General features: G+C 49.3%; 1 protein-coding gene across 1 annotated transcript in view; it reads right to left on the bottom strand.

The window, feature by feature from the left end:
• TTC27 (tetratricopeptide repeat domain 27) overlaps positions 1 to 12,147 on the bottom strand; it is a 169,336-nt gene that overhangs the window by 129,499 nt on the left and 27,690 nt on the right. Inside the window, exon 7 of the mRNA XM_060244359.1 lies at positions 594 to 730. Coding sequence (XP_060100342.1) covers positions 594 to 730 — 137 coding nt within the window. The remainder of the gene's footprint in view (positions 1 to 593; positions 731 to 12,147) is intronic.

The following is a 12,147-nucleotide window of genomic DNA, read 5'->3' as shown; positions in this document are numbered from 1 at the left end:
TATCCACAACAACTAAACTGAACCTCCGTATTCAGAGGCTTTAACTTTCTGAATATCAGTACGGGGGGAGGGGGGACAGAAGGAAGGCTTTGCCTCCTTGTCCAGCTTATAAACACTCCAAAGACATCTGGTTAGCTACTGTGTAACAGAATACTTGATTAGATGGACCACTAGTCTGATCTCTACCATAGCTCCACTTAAGTTCTTGGATGGAAGAACGAAAGGTTTTCTATTTACCATTAGGCATTATACAAATTCTTATGGCACTGTCCAATGTTTTTTCAAAACATATTTATTCACTAGTGCTTAAATAATACTCTTTGTTCTATATAAAATCATCAGCATTTGCCACACACAGTTAAGTGCACAGAGTGAGAAAACAACAGGTTGTACTGCCATTTGCTGTATAATTCTCTAATATATGACTTACACTGTTTTCACTTTTATCACTCAAAAATGAAACCCAAAGGCTTTGACCATAATTTGATTAAACAAATACTTCAACAGACACCTGGAGGCAATACTGCAAACTCTGTCTAAGGTGGACAGTACTCTGCATTGTAAAAGAAAATAATTCACGTTTAGTTCTATACCTGTGTTAAATTTTCTAGTGGTGTTGGTGCTGGACTAAGCTCCCGGTGAGGAAGAAGGATGCCATCTTTCCTCTGAACATCTAATATAAGCTGTGCTACATATTTTTCCTGAAATTGTGTTCTTTTTCCCAGAGCACCTGCAAAAAATTGGCCATAAAGATGAAACAGAATTCTAGCAGTCACAGGGGTAAAAGTCAGAGAACATATGTGAACAAGGACATAGTGATATACGGCAAGCTATTAATAATAGAACCCTAATTTCTTTTTCCATGGATACAGATCAATATAGTAGCCATGTTAGTCTGTCTGTAGCAGTAGAAAAGAGGAAGAGACCAGTAGCACCTTAAAGACTAGCAAAGTTTGTGGCAGGTATGAACTTTCATGAATCAGTGCTCACTTCTTCAGATACAGCTAGAATGTGAGACCATTTGTCCTTATACCTTGGAAAGTGGAGTGATTTCAGATGCCAAATGACAATAGCAGGCATGACTGGATTAGATATGATATGCAGAGGCACAGTAGGTAAGAAATCAGCATTGGGAATGAGACAGGAAACCTAGGTCTCAATTCAGTCCAGGAGGATGCATTGCCTTGAGCTTCTTTACAGTTGCAATTCAGCAGTCTCTCTTTCTAATCTCCCTTTGAAATTCCTTTGTAAGAGCGCTGCTGCTCCTAGGTCAGCAACTAAATGTCCTGGAAGGTAATGTTTCCCACTGATTTTTTAATGTTGTACTTTCTAAAGTCAGATTTATGTTCACTTAGTCTTTGTTGTAGGGACCGGCCTGTTTGACCAGTGCAGAGGGTGGAAGGGCAATGCTGACACATGATGGTGTAAATCGCATTAGAGTAGGAGTAAGAGTAGGAACCTGAGATGGTATGGCTGATGCTGCTGGGTTCAGTGGTGTTGTTGCTAGGATCTATATGAGAGCAAAGTTGGCATCTTGGTTTGTTGCATGTCTTGGTACCAGAGTCCATATGACTGTTAAGTAGTTTCAATGTCTGGGTAAGAAGTTGTTTAGGTCAGCAGGCTGCCTGCAACAACCAAGATGCCAATTTTGCTCTCATACAGATCCTAGCAATACTATCAGTGGACCCAGCAACATAAGCCACATCATTTCCGGACATAAATGGACATTAGAAACCACAACATTAAAAGAAAAAAACAGTGGGGGAACATTTTAACCTTCCAGGACATTCAGTTGCTAACGTATTCCCCCGAAGGTGTCAGACAAATCCAGGAAGGCAGCATAATCATTGTGTCTTAGTCTCATCTTTTTAAAAAACCAGCATCAAGACCAATGGGCACTAATCAATCCATATCATGTCAGATATTCCAAAGCAACAAGGGCTTGTGAAAAATGCAATCAGCACTACTTGTTCCAAGATGAGGTTGCCTTCTCCCAAACAAATGGTTGCAGAAATAATTTTTACTTGTCAACAGGAACTGGGAAGCTTCAGCAGAGCACTTTAGGATACTATCAACAGAAATTGTATTTAGGTATGTTTGTGCAACAAAGTAAAAGGCTGTGATCAAATTAAACTGCAAAGCAGAAAAAATGCTTTTTGCAAGGATCACTTTCGGAAAACATGTTAAGAGAAATCCACTGCAAATTTTTAAAAAATTTAGTCTGCCCACTAAACTCAAAGTCAGACATTGACACTTGCAGCATCATATTATACCCTCTGCACTTTACAAAGAGACAGAACTTTAAGAAATCCATACGACTGATGAGTAAATGCTTTCATCAAGTGCAAATGTGCCCTGAATGTTTTTTTTACAAATGGAGAATGCAAAAGGAGGACATTGAAGGGAAGTCATTTGAAGTCTTACAAATCAAAACTAGAATCTTGTGTTGAAAAACAACAGGAACCCAGAATTTATAGAGAGTACTGATGGCAACCCAGCCCATACCTCCAGGCAATCTGAGCAAGGGGGCACATGTAGATGTTAAACAACATCGGGGAAAGCGCCGCATCTTGAGACATACCGCAATTAAGCGCAATTAATTGGCTGTGGTGGCAGCTTGCATCTGTGGCGGACCAGCAGCATCTGGCTGCTGGTGGCTCTTGAGTCGACGAGTTGTTGAGTCACCGGTGGCAGCTGCTGCTTCTGGGCAAGGACGGCGTTCGATGACATTACTGCTCACAAGGTCAGCGGTATCAGTGTGCTGGGCCAGTTGGCACCTGACATCGTCCCTTATTGCTCTGTTTGGGCTGGGCTTGACTGGAGTTGTAGTGTGCAGACTCCCACCAGGTAGACCTTAGCGCCTAGGGAGCGCGGTGAGGATCTCTGCCCCCTCCGTGCTTGCTGGGCTGTCGACCAGCGGAGCTGCCCTGGCCCAAGTATGAAGACGTGCCTGTACATAGACTGCACTAGACTGCACTTTAAACATCACTGTTATCATCACAGCACTTTAACTACCAGCACTTTATTCCCATTACCATCTAATATTATTGACTATTGCTGATGAGGAGCTATTTATGTTTTTAGCTGCTAAATTCTAACGGAACCTATTATATTAGTGACTGATTGATGTTCGCATGAAATAAATTGGGTGAATTAAATTGGGTTTAACTTATTATCACTGAATTAATTAGCTATTAGGAACTGATTAATATTGGCTGATTAAGTTAAGAGTGTTAATTGGGAAGTCATCAGCTAAAATGCAACAAGTTCTAAGTATCAGTACTTTTATATGGCCTCTGTAACTAGCCTGTAAATTATGCAATGAAATGCATAACTAGAAGTATCCTACTGTTGTTTTCACTTGAAGTACTGGGACTATTCAGTTTCAGATATAACTTCATCCACGTGCTAGATCAAAATAATAATCTCAGTACCAAGATTCTGCTGATTATCTGCCAGCTGTCAAATCTTCAATGTTCCATGAGCATACTACAAACTCAAAGTATTCTTAACTTCAGTTTCCCTCTAGATTTCAGCGGCAATTCATCTTGCTCTCAAACAAAGGTACATAACAGTTATTTAGATTCATACATGCTGAATGTGTTTTTAGTACCACACTAAAAATCAAATTCCCTAATCCTTTCAGTTTTGCACTTAAGAGAAGTGTAGTAAAAAAAAACAGCTAGAAACAAACAGAATTGAGGCAAGTGAATGCCATAAAGGTACTGCATGCCACAATGTGAGGAGAAACATTACTGCAAGAAATCACAAGTGCTATCTTTCATGGGTGATATAAGTTTGTCCAGAAAGTCCATAGTTACAATGAGAGTTGGAAAGAACTCAAGAGGCTTAGGTATCAAAAAATGATGGGAGGGGACATCTTGAATTCTGCTGTGAGCTGGTGTGTTACAAGACTATTGATCACCACACTGCACCCCACTGAATCCAGATGTTGTTTGTGAGTTCTGCCACTACCTGGGACAGAAGAACTACAGGGCACCTTGTCAATCCACCTCCATAAGCAAGTAGGAATGCGGGCTTCTATATTCTCTGCAGGGCAAGCCTCCTGTCCTTTTTTGAAGGAACCACCTCAGACACATTGTTCCGTTGATAGACAAAGAAATTTACTGAATAAAAATAAATAGCATGTGTCACGACTCGAGCCTCGGGTAGGAAACGGCTGCTGGCGTCCCGGCAGTCAGCCAGAACTCTTACAGCCGGCTGAGGTTTTCAGTGAGCAGCACAGGCGTGATCTTAAACAGTCCAATTAGTCAAAACCATAAATCAGTCCAAGCCAAGGGATGAGACAGAGAGCGTAAATACAGGAAGGCCGAGGGTCGGGTAACCAGAGAGAGCAAAGCCGAATGAAGTCAAATTACCAAAGCAGAGTCACAATCCAGAGTTCCGAGGTCCAAGGTCCAAGCCGGGTCAGAAATATGCGGGTTCTCACAGGAGTCAAGAGGGTGCAGAGCGTGGTCACGTCCCAGGAGGATCGTCCGTTGCCAGCACAGTTTGCCAAAGGGCCAGGATTGCAGATATACTGTGCTGGCTTGTTAACCCATTAGTATGCCGGGCTTAGATCTCTTCTCCCCCGCATGCGTGCTTCACTCCTTCTGTTTCTAATCTCCTGCTGTCTCCTTTCACGGAGCCAGCTAACAGGTGGTGGAGATTCAGGAGGGGATGAGCTGGGGCCCGGCGTGGCCTGATCAGTTCCAGGTGGCTCCTGCTGCCGGCTTGCCTCCTCAGGACTTACGTCCAGGGCTGTTAAAGGCGCCTGCTCTGAGCTAGCAGGCGCTGGGTCAGGGGCAGGCATGACACTATCCCCCCCCTCAGGCCCCCCCTTCATCCAAACCGCCTGGCTTATCAGGGTAGGCCTCATGGAATTGCCGGAGCAGGTCAGGGGCATGCAGGTGGGTAGCCGGTTCCCAGGAACGATCTTCGGGGGGGTAGCCCTCCCAGTCCACTAGATACTGGAGCTACCCTCGGTGCAGCCGGGAGTCCAGGATCTGATGGACCTCGTATTCCTCCGCATCGTCCACCAAAACCGGTGGTGGAGGTGGTGGTGGAACATCTCGGTTAGGGTCCGGCGCAGCTGCTGGTTGGAGGAGGGAGCGGTGAAAAACCGGGTGTACCCGGAGGTGGACTGGAAGGCGTAGGCGGAACGCCACAGGGTTGATTTGTGCCTCGATCGGGAACGGGCCGATGAAGCGCGCAGTTAACTTGGAGGACCGGCCAGGGGTCCGGAGATACCGGGTAGAGAGCCAGACTGAGTCCCCGACCTTGAGGGATGGTCCTTCCTGGCGATGCCGATCTGCGGCCAGTTTATACGCGTCTTTGGAGTGCTGAAGCTGGGCGCGCAGGAGGTCATGGAGCGCATGAAGTTCCTCTATCCGGTTGTCTGCTGCGGGGACATCGGCGGAGGGGCCGAGCGGAGGGAAAAATCGGGGGTGCTGTCCGTAGTTGGCCGCAAATGGTGTGGTCTGTGTGGAGCTATGTACGGCATTGTTGTAGGTGAACTCTGCCAGTGGTAGCAGGGAGGCCCAGTTATCTTGTTGGTAACTGGTGTAACAGCGTAGGTACTGTTCCAGGGTTGCGTTGGTGCGTTCAGTCTGGCCATCGGTCTGGGGATGGTATGCGGAAGATAAATGGAGCTCCGTCCCCAGACCTTGCTGGAAAGCTTGCCAAAAGCGGGAGGTAAATTGCGGGCCCCGATCCGAAACAATCTGCTTGGGTAACCCGTGCAGGCGAAAAACGTGGGCCAGATATAGCTGGGCGGTTTCTGGTCCCGACGGTACTTTGGCGCAGGGGACAAAATGGGCCATCTTGGTGAATAGATCCACCACGACGAAGATGCACGTGTGTCCCTGGGATCGGGGCAGATCCACGATGAAGTCCATGGACACAACGTCCCAGGGACCGGAGGGAGTAGGAAGGGGCTGCAGGAGACCGGAGGGCTTGGCAGGTATGTTTTTAGCTCGGCGGCAGACCTCACATGAAGCCACGTACTGACTGATGTCCGCTCGGACACGTGGCCACCAAAAGTCTCTGGTCAGCAGATGGGCTGTTTTGTGTTGCCCGAAGTGGCCGGCCGGGGGTGCATCGTGGGTGAGGCGGAGGATGCGGGATCGGAGAGGCCCAGGAGGGACGTAAACTGCTCCCGATGGTAGAGCAGCCCATCCCGGGTGGTCAATTCTCCTTCAGCATCTTGCTGTGGTTCCTGCAGGTGCTTTTGGGCCCAGGGGTCTATAGCCTGACTGGCCTGTATCTCGGCCACTAAGGCTGGTACAGTCAGGGTGGCGGCAAAGACCGTAGGTGGCAGGATGCTAGCCTTGGGGGCTTCTGTAGCGCTTGGGGTGCCATAATCTGGTCGGCGGAACAGAGCGTCGGCTTTCTGGTTTTGGGTGTGCGGGATGTATGAGATGGTGAAGTTGAACCGGGAGAAGAACAGGGACCACCGAATTTGTCGTTGGTTCAGCCGGCGGGTGGTCTGCAGGTGTTCTAAGTTTCGGTGGTCCGTGAATACTTGGACCGGGTGTCTTGCCCCTTCAAGGTGGTGACGCCAAACCTCGAAAGCCACCTTGATGGCCAAGAGTTCTCTTTCCCATATCGTATAGTTGCGTTCGGCGGTGGAGAGCTGCCGGGAGTAGTAAGCGCAGGGCTGCCATGGCTGACTGGGGTTGTCCCGCTGGGAGAGCACGGCCCCGATGGCCACACTGGAGGCGTCTGCTTCCACCATGAAGGGTAGGCGGGGATCAGGGTATCTCAGGAGGGGACTGGAGGAGAAACGGCGCTTGAGGTAGCGGAAAGCCTGGTCAGCTTCCAGGGTCCATTGGAAAGGTTCCTTGGGACGGAGGAGCCGAGTCAAGGGCTTGGTTAGGTTGGCGTATCCAGCGATGAACTGCCGGTAGTAGTTGGCGAAGCCCAGGAGGCGCTGGACGTCCTTCCGATTCTGGGGGGCTTGCCACTGAAGGATGGCGTCAACCTTCTTTGGATCCATCTGAGTCCCTTGGGGAGAGATGATGTGACCCAAGAACTCGACCGACGGGAGATGGAAGGCGCATTTTTCCAGCTTAGCATAAAGGCGGTGAGCTCTGAGCCGCTGTAGCACCTGTTGTACATGTTGGACGTGTTCCTGCACGGAGGTGGAATAGATCAAGATGTCATCCAGGTAAATAATCAGGAACCGGTCCAGAAGGTCGCGGAACACGTCGCTCATGAACCGTTGGAACACGGCAGGGGCATTTGTGAGCCCAAATGGCATGGCCAGGTGTTCGTACTGGCCATACCTGGTACCAAAAGCGGTCTTCCACTCGTCCCCTGCTTTAATACGGACCAAGTTGTAGGCCCCTCGAAGATCGAGCTTGGTGTAAATGGTAGCCCCTTTTACACGATCGAGGAGCTCCGGGATCAGTGGAAGCGGGTAACGGTTCCGGATGGTGATTTTGTTGAGTGCCCGGTAGTCATTGCAGAGCCGCAAGTCTCCTGTTTTCTTTTTCACGAACAGGACAGGCGAGGACAATGGTGAGGTGGATGGTCGAATGAACCTGCGGGCCAAGTTCTTCTCCAAGTACTCCAGTAGGGCAGCCAGCTCCGGGTCCGCCATGGGGTATAGGCGGCCTGCTGGTAATGGGGCGCCGGGCATCAGGTCAATGGCACAATCGTAGGGCCGATGTGGGGGAAGCTGGTCTGCCTCCTTTTCGTCAAAGACATCTGCGAACTCCTGGTAGGGAGCGGGTAGTGTGGTGGCGGCCCCCAGGAGAATGGTGGGGAGCGAGGAGCTGGATGGACTATCGGGAGGCACAGGAACCAGACCCGGATGCAGAGTGGATCGTGACGCAGGGGTACTTGGAAATTGCAGGTCTCGTTGTACCCAGTCCACATGAGGGTTGTGAGCCTGAAGCCAGGACAGGCCTAGGATGACGGGAAATCGTGGCATGCGGGCAAGGTCAAAGGTTTGTTCCTCTTGGTGTTGCTGGACCCATAGGACGAGTGGTTGAGTCTCGTGAATGACGGGTCCAGAGCGCAGCAGACGTCCGTCTACGGCCTCGACCAGGGTAGGGATCTTCTTTTCCCGGATGGGGATGCCATGCTCCTTGGCGAAGAGGTTGTCCATATAGCAGCAGGCAGCCCCTGAGTCCAACATGGCATGTACAAAAATCCACCGACCGTCGGGGAGCTGAAGACGAATCGGAATCAGGAACGGGGTGTGTGGTGGATAGACGGAGCTGGAGGACCTCAAGAAGTGCCCCAGGCCGGGAGCTCCAACTAGACCTGGGGCTGGCCTTTTACCAGGGCAGCAGAGCTTGTGGGACGCTTTAATTTGGCCGGACAGGTACCTGCAAAATGTCCGGCTTCGCCACAATAGAGGCACAAATTGCAGTTGCGCCGCCGGGTCTTCTCCTCGGTAGTCAGGCGAGGGCGGGCGACGCCCAGCTGCATGGGTTCCGCAGCTGGAGGAAGAGCTATGGTACCTGGAGCGGGAGCAGCTGTGGGGACCCTTGCTGGAGCGTGGCTCCCTTTCTGTTTCTGGCAGCGACTCTGCAGCCGCCCATCAATACGCAGGCACAACAGGATCAGGTCTTGTAGTGTGGCTGGTCGGTCACTGCGGGCCAGTTCATCAAGGATGGCATCAGAGAGTCCCTCTGTATATTGGTCCATTAGGGCGGCTTCATTCCAGGCCAGGTCTTGAGCAAGCAACTGGAATTCAGTGGTGTAGTGAGAGACAGAGTTTTGGCCCTGTTGCAACGCCCGTATTTTGCGGTTGGCTGTCTCAGCCCGCACTGGGTTGGCATATGTAGCCATAAAATGAGCCTTGAAACGTGGGTAGTCTGATAGCAGCGGCGATGGTTCCAACAGCAGGGGAGTGGCCCATTTGGCTGCTTGCCCTTTTAGCAGGCTCAAAATGAAACAGACCTTGGTCTTGTCTGTGGGAAAATCAGTTTGCCTTATCTCTATATACAGTTCACATTGAGCAAGGAAGGCAGGGAATTCTTCCAGACTCCCTCCAAACTTGTCAGGGGCACTCACCAGGCAGCAGGAACGAGGAGCTGCTGCCATGGCCAGGGCAGTAGCGGTGGAAGCCGTTTGTTGCTGTAGTGTGATTACAGCCTGCGTCAGCTGCTGCACCTGGTCTAGTAGACCCAACAGTGGGTCAGCCCCTCCTGCTGCTTGGTCGGTCATGGTGGAGTCTGGTGAGTTATGGGTGCTGGCAAGCTGTCACGACTCGAGCCTCGGGTAGGAAACGGCTGCTGGCGTCCCGGCAGTCAGCCAGAACTCTTGCAGCCGGCTGAGGTTTAAAGGGAGCAGCACAGGCGTGATCTTAAACAGTCCAATTAGTCAAAACCATAAATCAGTCCAAGCCAAGGGATGAGACAGAGAGCGTAAACACAGGAAGGCCGAGGGTCGGGTAACCAGAGAGAGCAAAGCCGAATGAAGTCAAATTACCAAAGCAGAGTCACAGTCCAGAGTTCCGAGGTCCAAGGTCCAAGCCGGGTCAGAAATATGCGGGTTCTCACAGAAGTCAAGAGGGTGCAGAGCGTGGTCACGTCCCAGGAGGATCGTCCGTTGCCAGCACAGTTTGCCAAAGGGCCAGGATTGCAGATATACTGTGCTGGCTTGTTAACCCATTAGTATGCCGGGCTTAGATCTCTTCTCCCCCGCATGCGTGCTTCACTCCTTCTGTTTCTAATCTCCTGCCGTCTCCTTTCACGGAGCCGGCTAACAGGTGGTGGAGATTCAGGAGGGGATGAGCTGGGGCCCGGCGTGGCCTGATCAGTTCCAGGTGGCTCCTGCTGCCGGCTTGCCTCCTCAGGACTTACGTCCAGGGCTGTTAAAGGCGCCTGCTCTGAGCTAGCAGGCGCTGGGTCAGGGGCAGGCATGACAGCATGCATCTAAGAGTACAGCTAATAACCCACACAGCATGATTAGGCCTTGCAGTGTGGCCGTTCAGTCTGCTCGCGGCAGCTCATCAAGGACTTCGTCGGCCAGCCCCTCCATATAAGGGTCCATGAGAGCAGCCTCATTCCAGGCCAGGTCTTGGGCCAGAAGCTTGAACTCAGTGGAGTACTGGGAAACCGAGTCTCTACCCTGCTTCAGGGTCCGGATCTTCCGATTGGCGGCGGCTGCTTGCTGGGGGTTAGCAAAGGCTACCGCCATATGATCCAGAAAGCCCTGGCAGTCAGTCAGCAGGAGCAATGGGGTTAGAAGCAAGGGGGTAGCCCATTTAGCTGCCTGCCCCTTTAAGAGGCTGACAATGAAGCATAACTTGGTCTTGTCGTTGGGGAAGTCTCTGGCATGTAATTCAATATACAGTTTGCACTGTGCCAGGAATGCAGGAAACTCCTCCACCTTCCCAGTGAACTACTCTGGAGGAAGCACCGGGCACTTGGTTGGGGCAGCAACAGTGGCTTGCTGCTGCTGTTGCAGGTGCGCCACCATTTGAGTGAGGTGCTGTACCTGAGTGAGCAAGGCTGCCCAGAGCCTCCGCTTGCCTCCTCATCCAACTTGTGGAGTGAGTGTGTAGGTGGAAGCAATCTGTCACATTCTCAGGATGCAGGCAAGCAGGAAGGAGTCCAAAGCCAGCCCAAGGTCAAAGTCCAGGAAGTCAAGCAGGAGCCAAGTCACCAATGCAGAATCACAAACCAGAATCAGAAGTCAATGTCCAAAAGCCACAAGGTCAGGGTGCCAAGGAAATCAAGCCGGTCAGGATTAGGAATCAGGAAGAAGAGTGGATGCAAGCCAGAGAATAGATTTGTTGCTTCCACAAGGTTACCAGGTCCTGGGTGGGAGCTGTATGGGAGTCTCAATCAGCCTGGTCCCTGGGTAGCAGGGACTCTGCTAAAACTCAGGGCTGAGAGATCTGAAGCATCGGCGTGCCTCATATCTTCGCTCTGTAAGTTCTTTCCAGAGGCTACTTTGAACTCTTGAGATGGGAGGAGGAGAGCTTGGAGGAGATTGATCTCAACAGCTGACACTGGTGCCTGGAGAGTGATTGATGGGCCAGCTGCTGTTTGTTCAGCTGAGGAACTGGCTGGCAACTCTTCCAGGTCTGTTAACCCTTCCAGCTCCTCCTCGTCAGGGCTCATGACACTGTTTGAGACAGGGTGCTGGACTACATGGACCACTGGTCTGATCCAGCAAGGCCATTCTTATGTTATGTTCTTAAATACTAACTGATGAACATGTAACCAGTACTTGTGCCTTTAAATGGCAGCATTTATTGATATGCCAGAAGAAGTGTTGCAAATGCTGCATGCAAATTCATCTTGTTCTATGTATTCTGCAATATATGATAATCTTGATGCATATAATTTGTTATGTAGTCCCTCTTTTCTTTTTGTATCCCCATCTATATTATATTTGCATTCTAAAATGAAAACAAACATACATAAAAATGTCCCCTTCTCCCACACAGTACAGGGAGAATGTAAATATACAGCTTCCGGTTAGCATTATAGGACCACTGCCCCATAGCCTTAGACTTCTGAGATTCAGGGATACATAACTCAAAAAACTATTCTTTTAGTCCAGAACTCAATTACTGTGTGCCACAGAAGAGGGGAAGTCACTCAATTGTTTCCCCTCTTCTTCCTCTCCTCTCACAAACCTCCATTAGGATGATGTGGCCTATTGACTAAAGAGACATTGGAATAGCTAGCATTTCATCAGAGCAGTATATTACATAAAAAAACTGTACAAAGAGTTTTAAGAGGAGAACAATGAGAAAGACTTTTTAGGAGTTACACTGTGCTCTATTTATTTAACCGAATGTTGCAAAAATGTTTCCTAATTTTACTGTTTTCTTTTTCTACCCTATAGCCTCACAAAAATAAGCACAACAAAATTAAAAAGCAGACAAGACACTGCATGTTTAATCATACTGAAAGAACAAAACCTTTTGAGTTATTTCTACAACACAGTTTCAAAGAGATGATGTAGCTTCAGCAGTGTTATAAAAGAAGAAAGCAGGCTAATTATAGCACTGTTACACTGAATTATGGATCATCATTGTTCCCACCCCTTTGAGTATAGATTTATAGTCATCATGTAAAATATTTATTCTGACAAAACTTGTTTAAAAATCAAAGAAAACAAAAAAGGGGGAGAATAATTTTCTTCTTTCAGCCTAGCAGATTAACAACAGCATTT

The sequence above is a fragment of the Heteronotia binoei genome, chromosome 1, assembly GCF_032191835.1.
Source record: "Heteronotia binoei isolate CCM8104 ecotype False Entrance Well chromosome 1, APGP_CSIRO_Hbin_v1, whole genome shotgun sequence".
Classification (NCBI taxonomy): Eukaryota; Metazoa; Chordata; class Lepidosauria; order Squamata; family Gekkonidae; genus Heteronotia; species Heteronotia binoei.
The sequence above is the reverse complement of the archived record's forward strand: the minus strand, read 5'-3'. Positions and strand labels throughout refer to the sequence as shown.